The sequence below is a fragment of the Macadamia integrifolia genome, chromosome 8, assembly GCF_013358625.1.
Source record: "Macadamia integrifolia cultivar HAES 741 chromosome 8, SCU_Mint_v3, whole genome shotgun sequence".
NCBI lineage: Eukaryota > Viridiplantae > Streptophyta > Magnoliopsida > Proteales > Proteaceae > Macadamia > Macadamia integrifolia.
This window is the reverse complement of record NC_056564.1, coordinates 554,217-577,844: the sequence shown is the minus strand read 5'-3', so window position 1 is coordinate 577,844 and position 23,628 is coordinate 554,217. Positions and strand designations below refer to the sequence as shown.

At 43.2% G+C, this 23,628-nt stretch overlaps 2 protein-coding genes across 3 annotated transcripts; one reads left to right on the top strand and one right to left on the bottom strand.

Moving 5' to 3' along the window:
* The first annotated feature begins 3,710 nt into the window (after positions 1–3,710).
* LOC122085894 (sorting nexin 2A-like) lies at positions 3,711–18,794 on the top strand. 2 transcript variants are annotated; one of them, XM_042654499.1, is made up of 6 exons: positions 3,711–4,130; positions 4,229–5,461; positions 5,578–5,787; positions 6,124–6,384; positions 17,153–17,239; positions 18,450–18,794. In XM_042654499.1, exons 2-6 carry the CDS (start codon positions 4,400–4,402, stop codon positions 18,528–18,530), a joined length of 1,701 nt encoding a protein of 566 aa, XP_042510433.1. In that variant the 5' UTR covers positions 3,711–4,130; positions 4,229–4,399; the 3' UTR covers positions 18,531–18,794. The 2 variants fall into 2 exon arrangements, with proteins under 2 accessions (XP_042510433.1, XP_042510432.1); XM_042654498.1 differs by having other exon boundaries at positions 3,711–5,461.
* A 1,046-nt stretch (positions 18,795–19,840) lies between these two features.
* Positions 19,841–23,613, bottom strand: LOC122087384 (probably inactive leucine-rich repeat receptor-like protein kinase IMK2). The gene is made up of 2 exons (XM_042656491.1): positions 20,777–23,613; positions 19,841–20,663 (listed from the first exon to the last, which is right to left on the bottom strand). Exons 1-2 carry the CDS (start codon positions 22,767–22,769, stop codon positions 20,041–20,043), a joined length of 2,616 nt encoding a protein of 871 aa, XP_042512425.1. The 5' UTR covers positions 22,770–23,613; the 3' UTR covers positions 19,841–20,040.
* Positions 23,614–23,628: the final 15 nt, after the last annotated feature.

Below are 23,628 nucleotides of genomic sequence, written 5' to 3'. Positions count from 1 at the left end.
ATTTAATAAGCACGGCGTAGTCTCATACTCTCACTGTTCCAACTTCGAACCCTAATAAAGAAAGCATCAAGTAACCTTGACAGTAACAAAATCATGTTAGATTCCATCTCACTTCTAGTCTGAATCTAAGGCTCATTCCACCTCGAGCAAAGTGCTTTACTTACGCTACCAGAACTCCAGCGTTTTTCTACTTTCCCGGGCCGCACATTTCAATATTAACGCTTTATATATCTGCTACATTAAAAGGAAAATAGCAGATTACTTCCCCCTCCCCTGTAGTTTGCTCTCATTACATATCACTCCCTGCATTTTTAGAAATTGCATCCCTTTCCTCTGAAGTATGTTAGATCTTACAAGTAGGCCCCTCTGTTAAGTTTATATTATGAAGTTTTTTCAATATTTCAATAATACTCATATTACACTCCAATATTGTGGTTTGACTTTTTCACCCTTTTTAAAACAAAACCCTGATATAAATTATAGATCCTTCCCACTTCAACCCGTCCACCCCCTTGTGTTTCCCTATCTCTGCGAACAACGAACATTGAACCAAATGCAGGACTCAGTCTACCTCTTCTTCGATGATGTTTGAGTAACCTAACTTAACCTTCTGGTGATGAGTTCCTTCAGCGATGATTAAAGTTTCATGGGTTTTTCCTTTGCAAGAGATTCAAGTTCTTCAAAACCATGATCTTAAAAGGTCCAACCTCCACATCCATGTGATATGCTTCACGACCACGAAATTTTTCTCCTTTACAACTAAATTGACTTATCCTTCCTATATCCCAATGGTCCTCTTGTTGGGCACCAAACATAAGAGCTTGAACCAAAACAAATTCAATCTTAAGGAACTGAAACACTAACAATTATCTCCATCTTGATCACTCAGGTCTCATTGTCTAATATCCATTTCAAAGCATTGAGGCCATTGCCCCACAACCATTTGTAGCCAACAGGACCAATAGTGTAGGGTCCATGGTGATTGGCGAGCTTCCTGTAGCAGGAAATCTGTTTTTATTTTTTTTTATTTTTTATTTTTTATTTTTTTTTATTTATGGTGATAGCAGGAAATCTACTGCAGAGCTGAAAGCAGGAGTTGGGGTTTGCCAAGAGGTAGTGGGTCGCTACTCCCACTCTCCATTCCTTCTATTTCAATTCACAGTCGGCATGGAGTCCCTTTTCAGCTTCCATTAGTCTCGATCTCCACTCTCCAGTAAAGCATGAAATCTTCCTGGTGGGCCCGATTCTCCTCCTCCTCCAAACCCACTGAAGTTTCCATCAACATCCCTGTTCCAATCAACCTTTCGACCACACTCCAACCTTCGAAATTTGCAGCAACCGTGAAGATAGAATCAGCCTATCGGGCTCACTTTGGAGTCCGGATTAGGCATGGAATCAAGTATCGGTTTCGGATCAGTATCGGCTGAGACCAATCCCGATACCTGACCAATCTTGAGATAGGTGTCGGTATCATCCTGGGTATTAGATACTGATCTGGATCTGCTGATCCGACCCGATCAGTTTAAAAAATATATATCTTTAACAATTTATCATAGGGAACCTGGTTTCTAAATCCTTCCCTAAATCCCTTGCCAAGTCCCTAAATCCTTCTCTAAATCCCTTGCCAAGTCCATTGGTATCGAGTACGATACCTTCATCAACACCTCTAGCATCAACCCAGCCTACCACGCCACAGAGTCAAGGAAGACGCTCTTCCCTCTTCACAGTCATTGAAGGCTTTGAAGATTTGTCAGCCTCGCCTCTACTAGGTCGCACACTTCAATTTCCAGCTCGAGATTTAGGGTTTATCTATGTTCATTTCAAATCTTAATCTTGTCTTTCTTGGGTTGGGTGTCGGTGATGATATTGTTCTTCACTGCTCACTAAGATTGTCAAGTTCTGAGATTTGTTGATGCTGTTGCTCCTAAATTCATCTGCGTTGGTGATGTGGGTTTCTTCCCCGAAACCATGGATTATACCTGCATTTCCGTCAAACGTAGCAGATCGAGCCCTTTTGATCTCCAAAAGCAATTCCCAGATTTCTCTCTGGAATCAGCTACTGTGATTTTTTTTTTCTTTTTTTGCTCTAGATGAGGTGTGAGATTGTCATTTGGTGTTGAAATTTGCTAGAACAGCAACTCAGCATGGTCAAAGCATGAAATGGCTAACACAAAATTCACAACAATGAAGTTTGAAGGATATGATAAAATTCCGTCTCAAGAACGATTTTCCAAAAATGGTCCTAAAATATCCACCAATGGTTTATGGGTTTCTTTCAATTTGAATCTACACAATGGCTTCCGCTAGATTTGATGTTTCAAAGCAGAATGTTCTTCTTCTACTACTCTTACGCTTATGAGTTTTTAACAATTTTTTAAATTAAAAAAAAAAAAAGTTGATCCTAACTGATACCATGACCGATCCGGGAAAACTGTATGATTTTCGATACCTGATCGATCCTTATCGATACCGATCCATATCATATCGGTATTGACTGAGATTGATACCGATAACTAAATCCTTGGGATTAGGTCCTCATGCCTAATCCATAAAGTCTTTTCCCAATGAACTCACTGCAGCTAGTAAACCCTTATTATAAATTTCAACATCCACATATATCAGTAGAGATATTCAAGCACAAACTGCAGATTTGAGTGCTCAAATCCCCACTTTGAGGGGATGTATCAGCAAGAGTTTGAGTTATAGTCTCCCTCAAACTCTATGGCCCTCATGCTGGCCAATCCACTCCTATCTTGTAGGAGTTCCATTAGATTTCAGTCTCATCGTCTTATTAGGACTCCTACATTGGAGTTACATGTGGTATCAACCTCTATATCACCGTAGGAGTTTGTATTTATATTGTTCATCACTCAACACCAATCCATACATGGAATCCACTCAATCTCTATCTTCTTACAACATGCTTTGTACGAGAATAGTTGTCGAATGAGGACCTGATCCAAAGCCCTCACTTGGTTTGCACACTGGTCAAAAGGGTAAAGCTATCAATTCGTCGAAGATGGTGAACATAATTTACTCTTCTCATTTCAATTTGGAGGAAAGGAGTTTTAAGAAGCATTAAAGGTAAAATAGTTTAGTTTTTTTATTGAATACTTCGTAAGGCTACTTTTACAGTTTAAAACTTACACCAAGGCACCATTTGACAACGTTTGGTTTCTACCGTTTCTACGTTTTCTTGTTCCTAGAAACGGAGAAACAACCTAAAAAGCATTGATAGAATTGTTCCATTTTATCCGTTTCTAGAAACATAAATCAAAATTTATGCCTATTTACAATTATAGAAACGACTTTGACGAAAGACTTGTTTCATCGTTTATAGAAACGAATTTGAGAGAAAAAAAGGTTGTTGTGCCCAATAAATCTCTCAACTATTTAAACCTAAAAGGAGGCAATTGAACTCTCTCCCTTTTTGGGCATCCGATGATACTATTGGGGTTTTTAGTGACATTATGTCTGCAAAAAATGTTTTGAGAAACAGGTTTATCAAACACCAAAAAAATCCGTTTTTATTTTCAAAAAACATGAAAAGCCATTTTTTCTGTTTCTAAAAACAGAAACGATATCAAACGGTGCCCAAATTAACATAGTCAAGTGACAGGGAAAAAAGATGTAATTTCTGAAAAAGAGGGGGTTGATTCATAATAAGAACAAAGTGTAGGGAGAGAATGTAATTTGCTCATATTTGGCTAATCCAGTAATCCTATTCCTTGATCCCATTAGATGAATCACAAAACGAAGTCTCTACAAAAAAAACTCTTTGTATTTCCGATTCATGGCTTGCTCTCTCAAATTCTCCATTTTCTGTTTTCAATTCTTATTCCAGAAACCACGTGCAGCTTCATCGCTGAACCCACCTGAATCCTGAATTCCTGATACGGTAGTACCTGGTTCAACTTCTGTCATTGTGTTCGTTTCTGCTGTTCGTCTTCGTCGTCTTATCGCAACACTAACGCCGGCGCAAGATTGCTCTTAATCACAGACACTGAAGCACATGTATCAGAGGCTGAGTCGCTCTCTCCCCCTCCGGCTCCCGGAATCTCCCACTACTTTTCTGGCGCTACGGAAGACGAATCGCATTTCCTTTTCTTGAGTCTTAAGGGAGGTTTGAGGTTTATTCTATCCCTTTTTCTTTTCACTGGTTCACTATCCTTCAATTTCAAACACTCAAGAACATGAATCAGAGGCGCTTTCTCTCCCTCTTACGCAGCTACTCGGATCGTCTCAATATTGCCGATTTCATTTCTCACGCTGTGGAAGACGACTCTGTCTCGTATTAGTATTTCCCTTCTTTGTGTTTTTTTCTTCCTGTGGGGGGAAGGGACGAGGGGGGTGGAGCTTCTTATTAAATTGTTGTTTGTTTGTTTGAAACCAAATTAAGATGATGGGCTCTGATAAACTGGGCTTTGAAGAAGAAGCCCATCTCTTTGCGTCTCGAGAAGAAATGGAGAGTCTCGTCCTCGATGAGCCATCAAACGGGAAATCCTCTTCCGACTACTGCAGCGCCATGTCGTCCCTCGCTGAGACTCATCACCCCTTGTCGCCGCCCACCGTCTTAGTCGCACCCGGCGAAGATCCCTTGCTATCGCCTTCTCCGCGATTCAGAGACCATCAAAACCCTAATCTCTCAGATAATTCATACTTAGAACCTCCATCTTACGCAGATGTGATCTTCAGTCCATTCGTCGATGAGAACGGCGACTCAAATGGCCCCGAGAGCCCCTCCCAGGACTTGGCTTTATCAGGCAATTTGTCGAGGTCTGCTTCTTCGAGTTCTGAGTACTTGAAGATCACTGTTTCGAATCCTGTGAAAGAACAAGAGACTTCGAATTCGCTTGTTCCTGGCGGAAACACTTACATGACGTATCTGATCACGACGAGAACCAACATTCCGGACTTCGGTGGTTCGGAATTCAGTGTGCGGAGGCGATTCAGAGATGTGGTGACTTTGGCGGATCGGTTATCGGAGTCATACCGAGGGTTCTTTATTCCGCCACGGCCGGATAAGAACGTAATGGAGAGCCAGGTCATGCAGAAGCAGGAGTTTGTGGAACAGAGGCGAGTAGCCTTGGAGAAGTACCTGTGTAGATTGGCTACGCATCCGGTGATCAAGAAAAGCGAGGAGCTGAAGGTGTTCTTACATGTCCAGGGGAAGCTTCCTTTGCCGACGACAACAGACGTGGCCTCCAGGATGCTGGATGGCGCGGTGAAGCTTCCAAAGCAGTTGTTTGGGGAATCTGGAAACGTTGTCCCCCCGCATGAGGTAGTGCAGCCTGCAAAAGGGGGGATGGATCTGCTCAGGATCTTTAAAGAATTGAAGCAATCGGTCACCAATGATTGGGGTGGCTCGAAACCACCAGTGGTCGAGGAAGATAAAGAGTTCTTGGAGAAGAAAGATAAGCTGCAGGATCTCGAGCAGCAACTCAGCAATGCGTCACAGCAAGTAAGTTAACTCTCTTCTTCCTTCCTCTGTTGGTTATACTCCTACGCATATTTCCTCAATTAGGGTCTATTCCAGTTAGTTTCTTACTCTGTGTCTTCTACTTCTACTGTTTGCAGGCTGAATCACTTGTCAAAGCTCAGCAAGATATTGGAGAAACGGTGGGAGAATTAGGTTTAGCTTTCATCAAGCTAACTAAATTTGAAACAGAAGATGCCATGTATAACTCTCAGAGAATAAGAGCTTCTGACATTAAACGTGTGGCAACAGCTGCCGTCAAAGCTAGCAGATTCTATCGGGAATCGAATGCTCAAACAGTCAAACATTTGGTAAGTTATGATTCTTTTGATAATGGTTGGATGGAATAGCACTGTAAGTAAGTCATAAAGTACTAACGATAATGACAAAATAACAATGAATGAAAAACCTGTTCATCATATATGTTCACAAGTTTCCAAAATTTCTTAGGTTGAAACTCCTGGTAGTCACAAATAGAAATGCATCATTAATTGGATCAACTGAGATTAGTTCTGGTTTGCCACTTTCTCTTTTTTCTGTTTCTCGAGTCACTGGTAATTAGAATGGTTGACACAAAAGGTAATTTTTATTGAAGTATTTCATTGATTTGATATGGTAAACTTAGCCATTTCATCATAAAATTGCAGGACACACTACATGAATATCTTGGATTGATGTTGGCTGTCCATGGTGCATTTTCGGATCGCTCAAGTGCTTTATTAACAGTTCAGACACTTCTATCAGAACTTTCATCCTTGCATTCGAAGGCTGAAAAACTCGAAGCTGCATCATCCAAAATATTTGGTGGTGACAAATCTAGAATTCGCAAAGTAGAAGAATTGAAAGAAACCATAAAAGCTACGGAGGATGCTAAATGTATTGCTGTTAGAGAATATGAACGCATCAAGGTAATCGGATTGGACAAAGTTTGAATTGTATATGCTGTGAGCTGTAGTTAGTGTTGGGTTAATTTTATCCCCCCACCCCCTAAATCTTATATTACCAATCATCAAAATTAGCGAAATGGTAAATTCAAAGGCAAGTCCAGCACCAGTAAAGTGGAATATTATTAAAATAAGGCTACTACTACATGGTGTATGTACTGATTTAATTTTTTTGGATGAATAAATAAATTTATACCCAAAGAGAAGAGAAAATACAAAGGGAAAAAGGGGGGGGGGGGAGGGGAGGCTTAAGCCAACAAGGAGAAGCCAACCCCAAGGGGGAACAAAGCAAAGCAACAAAAAATAAACTTCAACAGCCAAGAAAAGGCTAACAGCAACCAAAGCAAAACCAGGGGGGTCAAGAGGAGGCGGGAGGGGCTGCCAAAAGGCTCCAGGAAGATATTATGTGGTCATTTCTAACGGAGTAGGGGATCAGCCGGGAGCGAAAGGAGCGCAGGGATTGGATTTTTGAGGCAACATCGAGGAAGATGGATTTCCAAATCCTGTCCGGGGATCGGGAGTTGGAAGACCATCTAAGAATGTTGCGCTCCATCTAGAGATGAGTAATAGTAGCAGACAACGCTAGCTTGCCAATGGTGTCGCAGATGGAGGATCTAGCAAAAGTCATATCAACCCAAATACATTCCCTATCAAAAGGGAGGATTGGTCTATGGGAAGGCTAGCAACGATCAAGGACAGTTTTCCAGACCAGGGCAGAGAGGGGCAGGAGAAGAAGAGGTGGGGGATATCCTCTTGCCCATCAGGGCAGAGGCAGCAGCCAGGATTGACAGGGATGTGCCGGCTGATAAGGAAGGACTGCGTAGGGAGGCAGTTGGAGAGATATCTCCAGGTAGTGAAGCTATGACGGGGAATATGGCCCTTGAACCAGGCGAGGTTTACTCCAAGGAACAACAGGGCCCGAGGATTTGACAAAGGACCAAGCAGAGGCAGAGGTGAACAACCCATTGGAAGAGGGAAGCCAAACACATTTGTCCTCCCTTCCGAGATGACCAGGGGGAATGGAGGGGAGAGAGGCCACAGATCCGCAAGCGGGGGGGAGAGGGGGGAGGGGACCAGCCCAGAGGGGAGAGAATAGAGGAGACCAGAGAGGATTTGGGCCGGCCAGAGGAGTAGATGATCCTAGGGGTGACAAGAGAAGAGAGGATACTTGAGGGGTGCCAAGGGTCCATCCAAAAAGAGGTTGACTGACCATTGCCAATTGAGATGGAGCAGGCAGTAAGGGCAAGGGGAGGTTGAGGATTTTACGCCAAATCCATGAGGCATCAGAGGGGGAGGGGCAGGTCCAAAGGGAGTTGTGGTTAAGGAGATGGGAGTATACCCAATCAACCCAGATGCTCCGATGCTTGGAGGCAATCTTCCAAATAAGCTTGAGAATGCCCATAGAGTTAACCTCTTTGATTCTTCTGATGCCCAGACCGCCTTCAGACTTGGGCAGACAAACATTTTCCCAAGATAAAGGGTGAAGAAACTTAGAGGAATCAGCTCCTTTCCAGAGGAAGGAACAGAAGATGCTTTCAATGGATTTGACAATGGCAGCAGGAAGGACAAAGATCCCAGACCAGTAGAGATAGAGAGATTGGAGGATAGATCTAATTAAAACAAGCCTACCAGCATAGGAGAGGATCTTTCCTTTCCAAAGCTGGAGCCTTTTCCTAATCAAATCAAACACAGAGGAGCAATGGTGGGCAGAGAGCCTGGAAGTGATGAGAGGGAGGCCCAGGTATTTGATTGGCAAGGAACCCAAGGAGAAGCCAGTAATACCAAGGAGAAGGGATTGAACTTCAGAGGAGACACCAGAGAGGAAGAGATTAGACTTGAGAAGATTGATCAAAAGCCCAGAAAGGGTTTCGAAGGAATGAAGGGCAAACATGATGGAAGAGATGGAGAGGGGGTCAGCTTTAGAGAAGATCATGATGTCATCTGTGAAAGCAAAGTGAGTGAGACAGACGGATTTACACTTAGGGATAAGGGAGATCAGGTGGAGATCCGAGGCAGATTGGATGGAGAGGGAGAGGACCTCGAGGGAGAGAAAAAAGAAAAGGGGAGCGGGGGCAACCTTGGCGGATACCACGGCCGGCTGGGAAGTACCTAGCAGGACTACCACTGACTAGAACAGAGAAACGGGGCGTGGAGATGCAGCAGAAGATCCAGTAGATAAAGGAAGGGGGAAAGGACATTTGGAGTAAGACTTTAGAGATGTAGTCTCAGCTAATGGAATCGAAAGCCTTATGGATGTCAATTTTGAGAAGAGCAGAGGGGGAATGATTTTTCCGATCAAACCCTCTAACAATCTCATGACAGAGAATGATATTGTCAGCGAGGCTCCTCCCAGCAATGAAGGTAGATTGGTTAGTTTTGACAAGGGAATTGATGACTTTCCCAATCTTATTAGCTAAAATTTTGGCTATGAACTTATAAAGCAAATTGAAAAGGGGGATGGGCCTAAAGTCATTCATTGAATCAGTGCCTTCCTTTTTAGGGATGAGGCAGAGGAAGGTGTGGTTAATCCCCTTGATTTGGGAAGGGTTGAGAAAGAAGCTCCTCATGGCAAGGATGAGATCATTACGGATAATGTCCCAACAGGAGGAAAAGAATCCCATACTGAAACCAGGGGCTTTGTTGGCCTTGTGAGAGAGAGGATGGTAGAGAGGATTTCCTCATCAGAGGGAATGGAAAGGAGAGAAGGGAGAAGGTCATTTGGAACGAATTTGTTGAGAAGTGAGGGAATAGGAGGGGGGAGGAAAGAAGAGGCTGGGAAAAGATTCTCAAAAAGTGGGAGACAGCCTTAGCCTTGATTTCCTCAGGATGGAGGAGCTCCGAACCAGTGGGAGAAATGAGCTTAGGGATGGTGTTAGCATTGTTCCTAGCTTTGAGAGAGCGATGGAAGAAAGCAGAATTGGAATCTTCAAGATCAAGTCACTTGATGCGAGCTTTCTGGCGAAGGAAGCTCTCTTCTTGAGCAAGAAGCAAAGCAAGTTCGGAAGCAGTGGACTTCTCATCTAAAGCGAGGACAAGATTAAGTAAATTGCGCTGGATTTTGGATTGGATGAGAAGAAGCTTGTCTCGACAAGAGGAGACACGGGAGAAGATGTTACCAAAGGTGGAGGAATTCCAAAGCTTAAGGGCTGCTTTGACAGACTTAAGCTTTTTGGCAAAAGCAATAAGGGGAGGGAAAGAGTGGGGGTTGGGGATGGACCAGGAATTTTGGACAATAGGGAGAAAATCCTAATGGGTGGTCCACATATCAAAAAATTTGAAAGGCTTAGGGCCGAAGGAACAAAAGGGGAGAATATGGAGATCCATGGGACTATGATCCGAGATGCCTGGGAGAACAAAACAAGCATGGGAGAAAGGAAAAGATTCCAACCAGGGCTCATTGACCAGAAACCTGTCAAGCTTACAGGTAACACGGAGAGAACTAACTCTGCGGTTATGCCAAGTAAGCTTAGAACCCGACCATTTAAGGTCATTGAGACCAAGGTCATCAATGCAGTCGTTGAAAGAGTCAACCGCCAAGGGGTCAATAGGGTTACCACCATGCTTTTCATGACTGAAATGGATGACATTGAAATCACCTTCAATCCCCCAGGGACGAGAGTCAAAGGAGGGAGCAAAGGAGAGGAGATCAAACCAAAGGGGGAGCCTACGAGAGGCAAGGTTGTGGGCATAGATGATCGAGAGGAAGCAAATGAAGGAGCCAGAAGAATGGGAGATAAAGAGGTGAATGATTTGGTCTGAGGAGAGAGCGGAGATAGAAAGGTAAGAAGGGTTCCAGAGAATCCAAATTCTACCATTAGGGCTATGGAGGTAGTTATTGGAGAAGGACCAGGAGGGAGCAATAGCAGAGGCAATGCGGGAGGCATTAGACTCTAAGACACGAGTCTCAAGGAGGCAGCAGAGGTTGGACTTGGAGGAGCGAATCCGGGAGCAGATCTCCGCTTGCTTAGCCAAGGAATTGAGACCACGGAGGTTCCAAATGGTCCAAGGAGTCATGTAGAATTGGAGTGAGGAGGCAACAAAAGCTCAGAAGAGCTGACACGGGAAGCAGAGGAAGAAAGCCTTGAAGATGGAGGTTTGGTTGGAGGAATTGATCTGAGGTTGAAGGTGGCGGGTTTAGAGTTAAGGCCAGATTTAGAGCGCAAGGAGATTCTGGAAGTGGAGGTGGAGGATTTTTTCTTCTTGGAGCCCCAGGAGACAAGGGGAGGAAGGGTAGGATGGGTAGGGGAAAGCAAGGTTTGGGGGTTAATGCTGGTGGAATGAATGGGAGATGGAGGGTTAAGGCTAGTGGCGGTTGTAGGGGAGGCCGAGATGGGGGAAGTAGGAAATAGAGAGGTTGTTGACTGGTTGTGGGTTGCTGCAGGGCTGCTGAAACCAAGATTCTCTAAGGCCCGAGAGGGGCAAGAAAAAGAACTAGTGTGGGAGCAGTCAGGCAGACTCAAGGGAGTCCTGAGGCCATCAGCAGAACTAAGAAGAGACCCAGGGGGGTCGGTTCTCAGAGCAATTCCAAGACTTGAGTTGAGCAAAGTGGTGGTGATCTCGGTGGCGCCTTCCAAGGCTATAGCATGTTTCTCTGAAGACTGGGAGCTAACAGAAGGGTTACTGGCAGTGTTAATTGGCTCATGAATAGCAGCATCACGGTTCGCAGCTATGGCAGTCAGCGGGAGGGTGTTGTCTTGATCGAACATAATTGAGAGAGCATTGGCAGCAACGGCAAAAGGAAGAACATTAGTGGTAGGTAGGGAGCTCATGGGAGCTTCAGCAATGGCATCAGCAGTAGCTGGAGGGACTTCAGCTGCAGGCAAGTGGTTCGAGGGAGCGTCAGTGACAAGTATAGCGGCAATTGGATCAGCAGACGGCGTCGGGTTCATGGACGCAACAGTAGCAGTGGCAGTGATAACTAGAGGGACATCAGCAGTAGGCAGGGGGCCCGTGGGGGCATCGGCGACAGCGGTAGCAGCATCTAGAAGGAGAACGATGGCAAGTAGGGGGCTCATGGGAGCGGCAGCAACGGAACCGGTGCTCAGGGGAGTAGTAGAGGGTCGCGACCGCGAGGGAAGCAAGACAGCGGAAGGACGGGACGGAGAGATCCCGGGGTCGTCGGAGACCACAGTTGATGACTGGGAGCTCAGGGGAGCCTTTTCGGGAGTAGAATCGAAGAAAGACGCTGCAGATTGATCGGGTAAGGCGGGCAAGCAAGGAGGCCGAGACAGGTCAAGAGTGCAGGGGTGGGTGCGAAGATGGGTTGGAATGGTTTATGGGTGTGGAGCGGTTGGGAGGTTGCTGGATCGGGTTGTAAATATTACCCGGGTAGAGTGGGTGGTTCGATGGAAACTTAGAAAATTTGTTAAGGAGTTGGGCCGGGATAAAATTATGTAGGGGGATAGGGTATTGGTTCAGGTTCAAGTTCAGGACCAGCCGGTATAGCAGGCAATAAAAGAGGCCTCTGGAGTAGGAAGGGTTATAGTGGCAATAAAAGGAAGCGAGAGAGAGGGAGGGGAGAACGAGAAATCCGCAGAGGCAGCCAAAGGGAGGGTGCCAGTCGGAAGAGGGAGCAGAGGATGGAGGGGTTCAGAGGAGATCAGGATCGAAGGAGAGTCGATCGAAGAACTAGAGGAAGGAAAGCTAGAAGAGGGAATGTCAGAACCAATAAGAGCAGAGGACAGGTTTGCAGGAACTGGAAGGGGAGTCGTCTCATCAGGACCATCAGTGATTTCATCCATTGTCAAGATCGAGAATGGATTGTGACCAGAGGGCAAAAGGTTAGAGAGCAGACCAACGGTTCGAGGATCAGGCTGAACATCGGCAGTATCATCGGCAAGGGGCTTCGCCGGCGGCTGGTTGCGACCCAGCTCTGAAGTATTATTATTTTTTTTCAATTTTTTCTTCTATATGTTTGCACTGTGAAGCGAGAATCATTAGGGATTTCTTGAGGTTTGATGGATTCAGCAGCAGGATTTGATTTGGTGCATAAAGCCGTTGTGTGGCCGAAACATTTGCATATAGTACAGATGGGAGGCAGCCAGTCATTTTTTACTTCCTGTTCGAAGGAGAAGCCCTCTCCGTCAATAACAGTGATCCTTGATGGAAGAATCTGCTATGCTTGGACTTCGATGCAGACACAAGCGAAGGACAAACGATCCATAGCTTTCGTTCTTTTATCGGAGAAAGAGGTTTCCCAATAATGGAACTGATGAGACTAAGTTCTTTGACACACCAGAAGTGGAGCGGGAGGTTAGGGAAGATAACCCATAGGGAAATGGACTTGGGTTCAGTTTTGGAGAAGGATAAGTGCTCATCTCATTGACAGAGGAATATGGGTTTTTTCCCCACATACCACGGACCTCCATCAATGGTGGCACATCGATCGGAGGTGGCAGCAAAGTTGAAGACAAATATGCCATTTTCTAGCTTGAAGATGGACAGAGATCCAGCTGGCTTCCATTGGTTCAGCAGGGAAGCTTTGACCACTGAGAAGGGGGGCGGCTACCCAGGAACGAACCAACGACATAGTTGCTCCACTTAGAGATTTCAGAAGCAAGAAGACCAGGCAGACATAGGCCAACAGGGATAGAGTTACGGATGGAAGGAGGGTGGAAACACAGGGAGTGGCCAGCAGAGGGAGGGAGAGGAGAGGTGGAGGAGGAGGAGGGGCAGAGGAAACAACAGAAGTCCAGGGCCTGGACTCAATAGGTTGAATAGGGGAAGAAGGAGGGAGGAGAGGCTGGGAGGAGGGTAGGGAGGGGCTCGACCTAGGAGAGAGAGATGAAGGTTGGGAGGACGTAGCAGGTGGAGGGCTGATTCCGGCGGCCCCTGGAGGGAAGGGTGGCATACAGTCAGGTCAGGTAAGGTGGGATAGGGGAAGATGTCATCTATTTGACAAATTTTTTCCACTCATCTATGTACTGATTTAATTAGTGCAAAGTGATTTTGGAATTCAAAATTTCTCTCATAATTAGCTTCATTTTACACTAGAAAGTATTCACCATAGAATAAGGCAATCTAATAATTTTTTTGTTTGAGCTTGTAGTCTAAATATATACCTTTGATGAGTTAGTCTATAAGGTAGTCTAATGATTCATCATTTGTATTAGAAGCTGTAGTCAAAATACATACTTTTTAAAGAGTTTTTTGTAATCAACATTTCATGCTTTGCCAAAGCAGTTTTAAACTGACCCCTGGCACAGAAATGATGTAATTCACAGTGTAGTCATAAAAAATATCAGTGTTCTTCTTGAAAAGAAAAGGAAGTTGCCTGCCGGTGTAAAAAGATTCAGAAAAATAATCAGTAATCAAGAATGCTGAGATTATCAGCACCTTGAAGGCCTCTAGAGTGTCATAATTGTAACCAGTAGTAGAAGCCCAACCTCCTTATCAAGTTAGATTCGTAAGCAATATCTTTTTGGTGCTTGCTCCATGTTGTTTCCATCAAGTAGGAAAAAGGGAGGCGGGGGAGGGGGTTCTGGCCACTCTCTACTGCTCCACATATATTCCAACCTTGGGAACCCTTTCTGGTGGAGAGCAGGAACTAAAACTGGAATTCTATTTCTTGTGAGATCATATTCAACATTTTTGCGGCAATCACACCCATATCTGAAAGATAAAGTTGTGTGGGGCAGGAGGATTAGTTGAATACATAATTACTTATGGCTTAACTGAGATAAATATATCTAGTGTAAAAAATAATTTATTTGCTATATATGCAAAGGGACTGGACTAAAGCTTCATGTTATCACAAAAATCTTGGGCAGTCTGTAGAATGCTCTATGTTTTGCTTAAGGATGAATAATTGTGGTAGCATGGCCTCTTTCATCCTCAGGCATGAAATTGACACATTTCCCCCTAATCCTTGTCTTAATAAATACTGGCTTGATTTTCTGCATGTAACATAGTCTGAATCACAACCAATTTCAAAGCTTCTTTATTGTGCTACATGTTTAACTGAGGTTAATAACATGTCTAGCATAGAAAGGTAAGTAGTCATATATTTAGGGGGTTTTTCTCATGTTTCGGGTTATCTGAGCTGAAATTGAGGAATCTCAGGATTTTGACGTGTCGATCCTGTCCAATCAATATCTAAAAACTCCAACCCAATTTGAGGCTCTCTTTTTTTCTTTATTTTAAAGATATAATAAACCCAAGTGCCCACCCCTAGTTGTAGAGAAGTTTTGATAATTAATTGGTTGTGAATGTTTTTTGCTTTGATTCTTACTTCTTTTGGTGAGTTCCACTCCATCTTTACCAAACAAAATGTCATTTTGTTGAAAAAAAGGATGGGGAAGAGTGTTGGGAAACCATTTTGGTATAAGGTGTTACTTGAAACCATGATTCAGTTACAGGCTTGCACTAATTCTTGAACAAGACCATGAACACCTTGGATGTGATACTTCTTTTTTTTTTTAAACTAATGTTACACCCTAGTTGATCTAGTTCTTGTGCAAATATCCAGCCCATGGTTATGAAAACTGGCATGAACACCAACTGTGTTGTTTTTGGAGTGATTAGATTGGGAAAAACCACTTGGGTAACATCCTTCCAAATGGAAGTCCCCAAATCGGTAGATACACAAACCCTTGTCAAAGAAAACTAAGTGGACACAGTACAATCGTGGAGTATTATTCTGGCCAACAACACTTTTCAGGTCCAATTACTTGCTTGCTAGTTGCCAACAGACAAGCCATTTCATTTGTTGTGCTAGGGGTCACCAACTAAAGGTGACATTCAGTTACAATGCTGGATAACAACAACATTTGGTAATGTGTGCAATCTCATTTCAAATTTGATCGAATGTGAGGAATGCTTGGTCTGTGAATGTGACAACCCCTTTATTTATAATAAGTGGCTTACAGGTACAAGTACAATAACATCCTTAAGTAATATCCCTAAGGACAGATTTACCCTGATACCCATATTACAACACTTCCCCTCAAGTTGGTGCATATATGTTACACATGCTCAACTTGCCCACTATAGGATGAAATAATTTACTACATAATCCCTTTTTGATAAGGTTATAACTGTTTTTGTTGTATAATCCCTTTTTGAAGACTCTACTAGTTGATCTCCAAAACGGACAATGGGAATGCAAATCAGTCCCTGGTCGAGCTTCTCCTTAATGAAGTGACGATCAATCTCAACATTGTTGGTGCGATCGTGCTGAATTGGGTTGTGAGCAATACTGATGGCAAACTTACTATCACAATGCATCATCATAGGTAATGGAATAGGAAGAGCCAAATCTTTCAGGAGTCCTTGAAGCCACATCAATTCGTAGATGCCATGAGACATGGCGTGAAATTCAGCTTCAGCATTGGATTGAGCCACTACAGCCAACTTCTTACTCCTTCAAGTGACCAACTTGTAGTGGATCACTGATCATCGGCAGAGCTGGCCCAATCAGCACTAGTTTAGGCCTCAACTATGAGATGACCGTGAGAAGATAACATGATCCCCTTTCTAGGTGCAGACTTCTGGTATAGCAGGATCTGAAAAACAGCCTTTTAAGTGCATAGGATATGGATCTTGCATATATAGACTTACTAGGCTAATTGCTAAGGCAATGCCCGGACAAGTATGGGCTAGATAATTCAGCTTTCCACCAGCTGTTGATACTATCTCTTATCCACTGGATCACTTAGTAGAGAGCTGGACATTTGCCTTTGGGAGAGTATGTGCAGGTTTTCATCAGAGCAATCACATTGTGGATAAGAGTTCAATAGTGTACTTCCTCTGAGACAAAAAAAATACCCTTGGTGGAACGGGCAACCTCAATATCAAGAAAGTAATGCAACTTACCGAGGTCTTTGATCTCAAACTCCTGACCTAGGTAGGTCTTTAGATGAGAAATTTCCTGTGTCATCCCTAGTGACAACAATGTCGTCAACATACACAATGAGGATGGCAATCTTGGAACCAGATTGCTTGATGAACAGGGTATGATCAGCTTTGCTTTGGGAGTGGCCTATAGATACCATGGCTTTGTGAAATCTCCCAAATCAGGCACGTGGAGACTATTTCAACCCATATAATGCTAGCATCATCAGCAGTGCAACTAGTCTGATAGGTGTCATAAAAGTCAAGCTCCTGCCACAGGGTGCACAACTTGGTATAATACTGAGATAGGGTGAGGTCCTTCTGCTTGGTTTCATGAAGGCGCTTGTGCAAAAAATAAGTGACTAGCAGGTACAAGTACAATAATATCCTTAAGTAATATCCCTAAGGACAGATTAACCCTTATACCCATATTTCAACAAAATTGTTGCAACAGAATGAACTAAATTGTGACATGAGATGCTTTTGTTGGAGTTACCCCTTTTCCTGTTCCATGGGTCTACTCTTTCCTGCTTTTGTAAGAGTTGCTGGTGTGGAATATATTTTGTGTCCGTTAAATTGACCTGGTACTGCCAGTACTGGGCTGTTATTTGGTTGACCTCATGACATACAGCCGACACACTTCTTGTTTGTTGAAAGTAATTGCTTATTCTTCATGTATATGATACATATATACATGTAATTGCTTATTCTTCATGTATATGATACATATATACATGTAATTGCTTATTCTTCATGTATATGATACATATATACATATATACTGCCTTTATATGTTCTGATTGATGGAATACTGAAAATTTTACATAACCCAGCCCTTCCTAGTATGAATTATTCATGAATAGAACTTGGAAGTATGACTTTCATGATGATATAAATGCAGGAAAACAACAGGGTTGAGCTTGAAAGGTTGGACAGAGAAAGACACAGTGACTTCTTATCCATGTTGAAAGGGTTTGTAATTAATCAGGTATCTCTTTTCATCTTTCTCCTGTTCATGGGTTCTGGTGGTTAACCTGTTCAGGGAATATCTAGATCTTGTCATAAATCTGGAGCTCTCTCTTAAAGGGAACAAATGTTGTGTCAAAGTTAGTGCTGGTTGGGTCCATAACTAGTAGGGCTTGATGAACTCGTACTAAAGAAAATATGCTATTCACTGGAGGATATTTTCCTGGATTTGTTCAATAACTTTTTCCTTCTTTTTTTTTTCCTGGAGACATGATCAAGCTGAAACCCATCAATGGGATATTACTTTTGTCTTTGAATGAAATGGTTATCATCTCTAAATCAAGAAATTAGCCTATCAAACATATATTCTGTTCAGTGTGTAAGGTGAAGCACTGATAAAACTGGTTTACATATAAAGCTTAGGATCCATGATTATACACACACACACACACACACACACACACACATATATATATAGGATAATTTTATGTTCCTCCCCTTTAGATGTGCCTATTTTTGGCCTGCTGGCAGTGACTCATGATGGCGGCCAAAAGAAGAAAAACTTGTAGTCCATTTTTCTCCTCTCCAGCTTGGGAATACTTCATTCTATTGGCCATATATCTGTAGTCACAATGCCAGTTCAAGCTATCTCAATGACTCATCATGTGAGGTGTGTCTATATTTGAAACTGATGATGACAATGCCACTCCAGTGCCTGTTACAAGTCATATTCTCGCTTTGAAAAAGCTGGAGAAGAAAGGTTCATGTTGTAACTCTACTTTTCAGATTGGTTTGGTTTGCGTATAAGGCCCATAAGAAAATTATTGTCGCGGCCTTCAGGATGAGCATGGAGTGTGTGTGAGTAGCAAGTTCTAACTTAAAAATTTAACTGCTTCATTTTTGTGCATGAATAGGGTGTAGGGCTTCTCGTTTGGGTCTTATTGCTAGGCGCACGTATTTTCTTGGTTTGTGCTTCCATTTCTGTCTATCTAATGGTATAATAATACCTGAATGCTCAAAGCTTTCTGGTATATTTGACATGCACTGGTGGCAGAGTCTGGTGGACTATTTTGAATAATTTAAACAGCTGACTAAAACTAGTAGAGTTCAGTATTACTGTTTCTTTAGCACATGATCTTCATTTGGTTCGAACCTCTTAAATTTCGTCTCTGTAGAATTTCATAAGGATTTCTTCTTATAGTATATGAGGATACAGATATTGTTTTTTACAGGTTGGTTATGCAGAGAAGAAAGCAAATGTGTGGGCAAAGGTTGCTGAAGAAACAAGCATGTATGCGAAAGATACATGTTGAAAGTGTGACTGTAAATTTAGAGTTTTGGGTTTCTTTTTTCTTCCTTTCTTTTTTATTTAGTTCAATTTAGAGTATTGCATTTGTGTACACTAGTAGAAAATAACAGCATCTCCATCCCTAATAATAATAATGAGAGCAGTTTGTAGAATTTTTTTAAATCCATTTTCCGTTTGGTTATATCCATCCGAAAAAAGAGCATGGGTCGTTGTTACCTAACATTCTCTTATTGTAAGGTTTGCTTGTTCAATATATTCAATTTCTGAACATGATATCCAAAATGGGGATGCGGCCGATGGGCTAACGGTAAGAGGAAGCATTTGAAACACTTGAGCTCCGCGAAAACAAAGATTGTAGATTATGGCACGCGAAAGTGCGAGACTGTTTTTTCGCACTTGGCTTATTTTGAAGTACCTGATGATGTTCCTAGATTTGAAGGTATCAGATGGCTGGTGATTTAGTGCTTTCGCAAAATCAAACAGGGGTTTCCACTTCCTCTTTTTATGTTCATGGTTTCGTCCATTGATGGATGGGGTGTTGAGTCTGTTGATAACAAAAACAGTGGTGCATTTCTTAAATAAAAATCAAAATCCATCACGGACAGTGATCCATTCCTTGAATAAAACTTCAAAGCCCATTAAGGGCAGGTACAACCGTACAAACAACAAATCTTTCGAGGAAGACTTATATTTTTTGGTAACTAAGGAAGACTATGAAAGAAATTTCTTAACGGACTGTCCTGCTTATACAACCAGGATTGGTTGCACAACACTGTAACTCACAAACGAAGAAGTGCTTAGAATAGAAATATCTGTTTGAAAATTTTTAGTCTTTGCGCATTTTCAAACCAGGATGAAGTTTCATTGGATTCACCATAAGGATTAAGGCCCCTGTTCAATCATTCATGCATTTATCCTATGGGAACTTGGGAAGTGCTTCTCTGTCCGGCAGCGTGGCCTATGCCAGTGCTTCTTGTCTCAATCTTTCTCCTTGCGTAGGCCATGCTCCCAGAAAGAGTTTTATTGACATCATACAGAGTTTTAAATTGAGTAAAAGTGAGCTGCTAGAGGTTCTAAGATTCATGGCAGTCGAAGAATATCTTGATTGTAATTGGTGGAACCTTACACTTAGGGTACAACACTTAGGGTACAACATTGGGAGGAGCAGGCTGTGCTGGCTCTTATAATATGCAGCAGCAGCCGAGGCAAGCGCAATATAAGAGAAGCCTTAAGGGCCATAAGCTTTTTTAAACTTTATGACAGAACTAACAAGTATGTCTCTGTTTTACTTCTAAAACATGGACAATAGTGAAGTGAGAAGGGAAAAATATACTTCCATTCAAAAAAATAAAATGAACGAGACTTATTTACAAACACGGGGTCCTTATGGACCCAAAATTCAAGAATAAAAGAATCATGAACTGCTCTTTCTTTTTCTTTTCTTTTTTTGGTAAAGAGAACTACTCTCATTCTTCCTGGTTCGTCCCCAACCTAATCCACAACTAAGTTCTCAATTATTCACTTGTTGATGGGACTCCTGCTCCATCATCTCCAGAGCTGGTACTAGCAGCAGCTAGTTCTGGTTTTATCTCTTCCAGTTGTTGGAGCACTTGCTGAACTTCTGGCCTTGAAGCTGGTGAAGGGTCAACACAATGCAAAGCCAATTTTAAGGTGTTAAGCAACTCATTGCCCGTTGTTGATGCATCCCTCATCAGCTCCAGATCGAAGACCTCGTTAGTCCATTCCTCCTTAACGATGGATGCCACCCACTGGGGTAAGTCTACACCATTCATTGCCTCACCTGGGGACTTCCCTGTAAGGAGCTCCAGTAGGATCACCCCTAGGCTGTAGATATCTGTCTTTGTATTGGCCTTCTTGAGCTTTGAGAGCTCAGGTGCACGATAGCCTAGTGCACCAGCAGTGGCAATCACATTGGAATTGGCAGCAGTGGTCATAAGCCGAGAGAGGCCATAGTCTGCAATCTTGGCATTGGTGTTCTCATCCAACAGGATGTTGTTTGAGGTCAGGTTCCCATGCACTATGTTCTCGTTCTTGTGAAGGTACCACAAGCCTCTTGTTATGCCCATGGCAATGTTCATCCTTGTTTGCCAATCCATCGGTGTGTCTGGTCCTCGAGCTGCTCATAGTTATATATGCATAGAGACATCATTGAATATGAATTTATCAGATAGGTGAATTATATAGTGATTGTTAACAAGAAGAAAAAGTCACTAAAAGAAGGGAACTTACTGTGGAGGAAAGATGCTAGACTCCCTTTGGGCATGAAATCAAACACAAGAAGCTTCTCTCCTTTGGGTCCTAAGTAATAAGCTCTAAGAGCCAAAAGATTTGGATGTCGTATCTTCCCCACTGCATTCACTTCCACTTCAAACTCCCTTTGACTCTTCGTTAGCTTCTCCCTCAACCTCTTTACTGCAACTTGACTCCCATCCTCCAATGTCGCCTTATACACAGTCCCATAAGTACTCTTCCCCATTATCTCAGCTGTTGCACACAAAAGATCATCAGCTGTGAACAGCAATGGCCCATCAAAGTGTACTAATTTCCCGCCTGCTTCACCCCCTGATTCAACTTCAGTTCCAATAGCAGGTGCACCCTTCTCGCCTCCCGTGGCAGCAGCCCTTCCGCCTGTCTCACCATTCTTTGCTTTTGAAGCAGCCCTCTTCCTGATCAAGCAGCACAGCAAGATACAACACAATAACAGCAAAACAGCCAGGAGGGCTCCAGCTGCTATGAGAATTATGTCTTTGGTAGTTAGTTTGCGGTGGCGGGCTTTGGCAGTCTCCGCTGATGGAGGTGGAGCAGTATGACAAGGGATTGAAACACTGTATCCACACAGCTGAGGGTTCCCAATGAAAGAGGTTGAATTGAATTTTCTGGATAAGAGAGAGGGAACAGGACCAGAAAGGTTGTTGTAGGACACGTTGAAAGAAATTAGACTAGTCAGATTGGTAAGAGAAGCTGGAATATCTCCTGTGAGTCTATTTTGGGATAAATCAAGTTGGGTGAGGATGGAGATGTTCCCAACAGTCACCGGTATCTGGCCGTTGAACTGGTTTCTACTCAGGTTCAGAATGGAGAGATTACTTAGTCTGTTCATGTCTTCTGGGATTCGATTGTCGAGACGGTTTCCCTCTAGATTCAATTGAACAAGGGAAGAGAGGTTGCAGAGGCTAGCAGGGAAGCTTCCTTGAATGGCATTGTCAGACAAATCTAGTCTTCGGAGTCTCAAAAGCCTCCCGATTTCGTTGGGGATGGTTCCATTTATCTGATTATGACTTAGAGAAATTTCTTCTAGCCTTACCAACTTGGTCAAAGAAACAGGAAAGCTTTTGGAGAAAGAGTTATGATCAAGGGTCAAGGACTGAAGCTGATGAGATTTGTCATCTTTGGTACCTTCCCAATTATCTGGAATAGAGCCGGAGAGGTTGTTATATTGGAGAGCTAGGAATGTCAGAGAAGGGCAGCTAGTGATAGCGGCTGGTATCGGGCCTATCAGAGAGTTGAAGCTAAGGTTGAGTCTGTAAAGATTAGTTGAGTTGGCGAGACTAGCAGGGATTATTCCAGTGAGCGAATTGTTACTAACATCAAGAGTCTGAAGCAAAGGACAGGAACCGAGTGAAGGAGGGATTGAACCTGATAGTCTGTTGTTGAAGAGAGAAACTCCTCTGAGATTGGGGAGGAAGCCCAGGGAAGAAGGGATCATGCCCCCAATGTCGTTATCGTGGAGGCTAAGTTTTCGAAGTGCTTGGAGTTGGCCTATCTTCTGAGAGATTCGCCCACTCAAACCTTTCCATGGGAGCTGGATCACTATAACCTGTCCCTTGACACACTTGATCCCTACCCATACTCCTGAACAAGCTCCATAGCCACTGTCATTCCAGCTCCGTAAGACCCGTTTAGGATCGATTAGTTCGTGTTTGAAGGCTTGAAGTGCTTGGTAGTCCGCCTGAGTGACAATAACCCCATCCCACACTTGGCTCGTGACAGATTGGAAGACTAACGTGAGCAGTTGAAGAAGCAAGAGCAGGCGCTTACAGAGGAAGAAGTTTTTCGGGAGCCCAAAATGCTGAAGTGGGTGGTTGCCTGATGACCGACTATTCTTCCACTTCTCCTTCTTACTAGCAATTCGACAATGAGCAACTGTTGTTTTCTTCAGGAACCGCGGAAGCTCCAGTGGGTATCGATTAAATCCACTGAAGATCCAATTTTGATTACTCATGGCACTTTAACTAGAACACTAAAAACAAATGTAGAACAATGAAGTGAAGAGAGAATAGTTTTGCTCTTCAACTCTTCTTCTCTGCTTCTGTTCTAGCTACTTGCTCTAGATAACGAGGAAGAAGAATCCACTGGAGAAGATGAAACAGAGCGCGAATCTGATTGAGACGGGATTCGTTTTGTAGACAGAGCGAGGGATACAGGGATTGTAGATGCAGTGAAGGAAACAGGAGTGAGGGAGACTCCCTAATGATGGAGCTGCTTGTGAAGGTCTCAGAGAGAGAGAGAGAGAGAGAGAGAGAGAGAGAGAGAGAGAGAGAGAGAGAGAGTTGTTTATTGGAGAGAGAAAATCGGCGACAAAGTCAGATGGATGAATTCAAAGGCGCAAACTGAGATGAGACTAACGGCTAGTTCTCACTACTAATTTGTATTTGTATTTGTATCGACCTTCATTAAGGATGGGTGGGGTGCGTGAATGAGGGAAGGTGAGGAGGAAATAACTCTTAATAAGGTCTTGTTCTCGGAGCATCTCCTCTCAACGGCTATATTTGCTGGGTCCAACAGCTACCGCATTGTACACTTAGAATTACGGACTTGCCATTGTCCAAGGTTGGAATGTGCATGATTAGTATTTGGTACCCCTCGACCTTTTTATAAGGGCTGCTGACCTGCCTGCATGCCTGGGCCCTACCCCTCACCTCAAGAGTTCGTGAGCCATTTTCTGTGTACCAGGTTCCTTGTTTTGCATTTTGTTTAGACTTTCCAATTCCGATTCCGATTCCGATTCCGATTCCATATAGAACCCAATTTTTTTTTTTTCTGGTAAGAGTATAGAACCCAATTGGTTGGTCCTCCTTTTT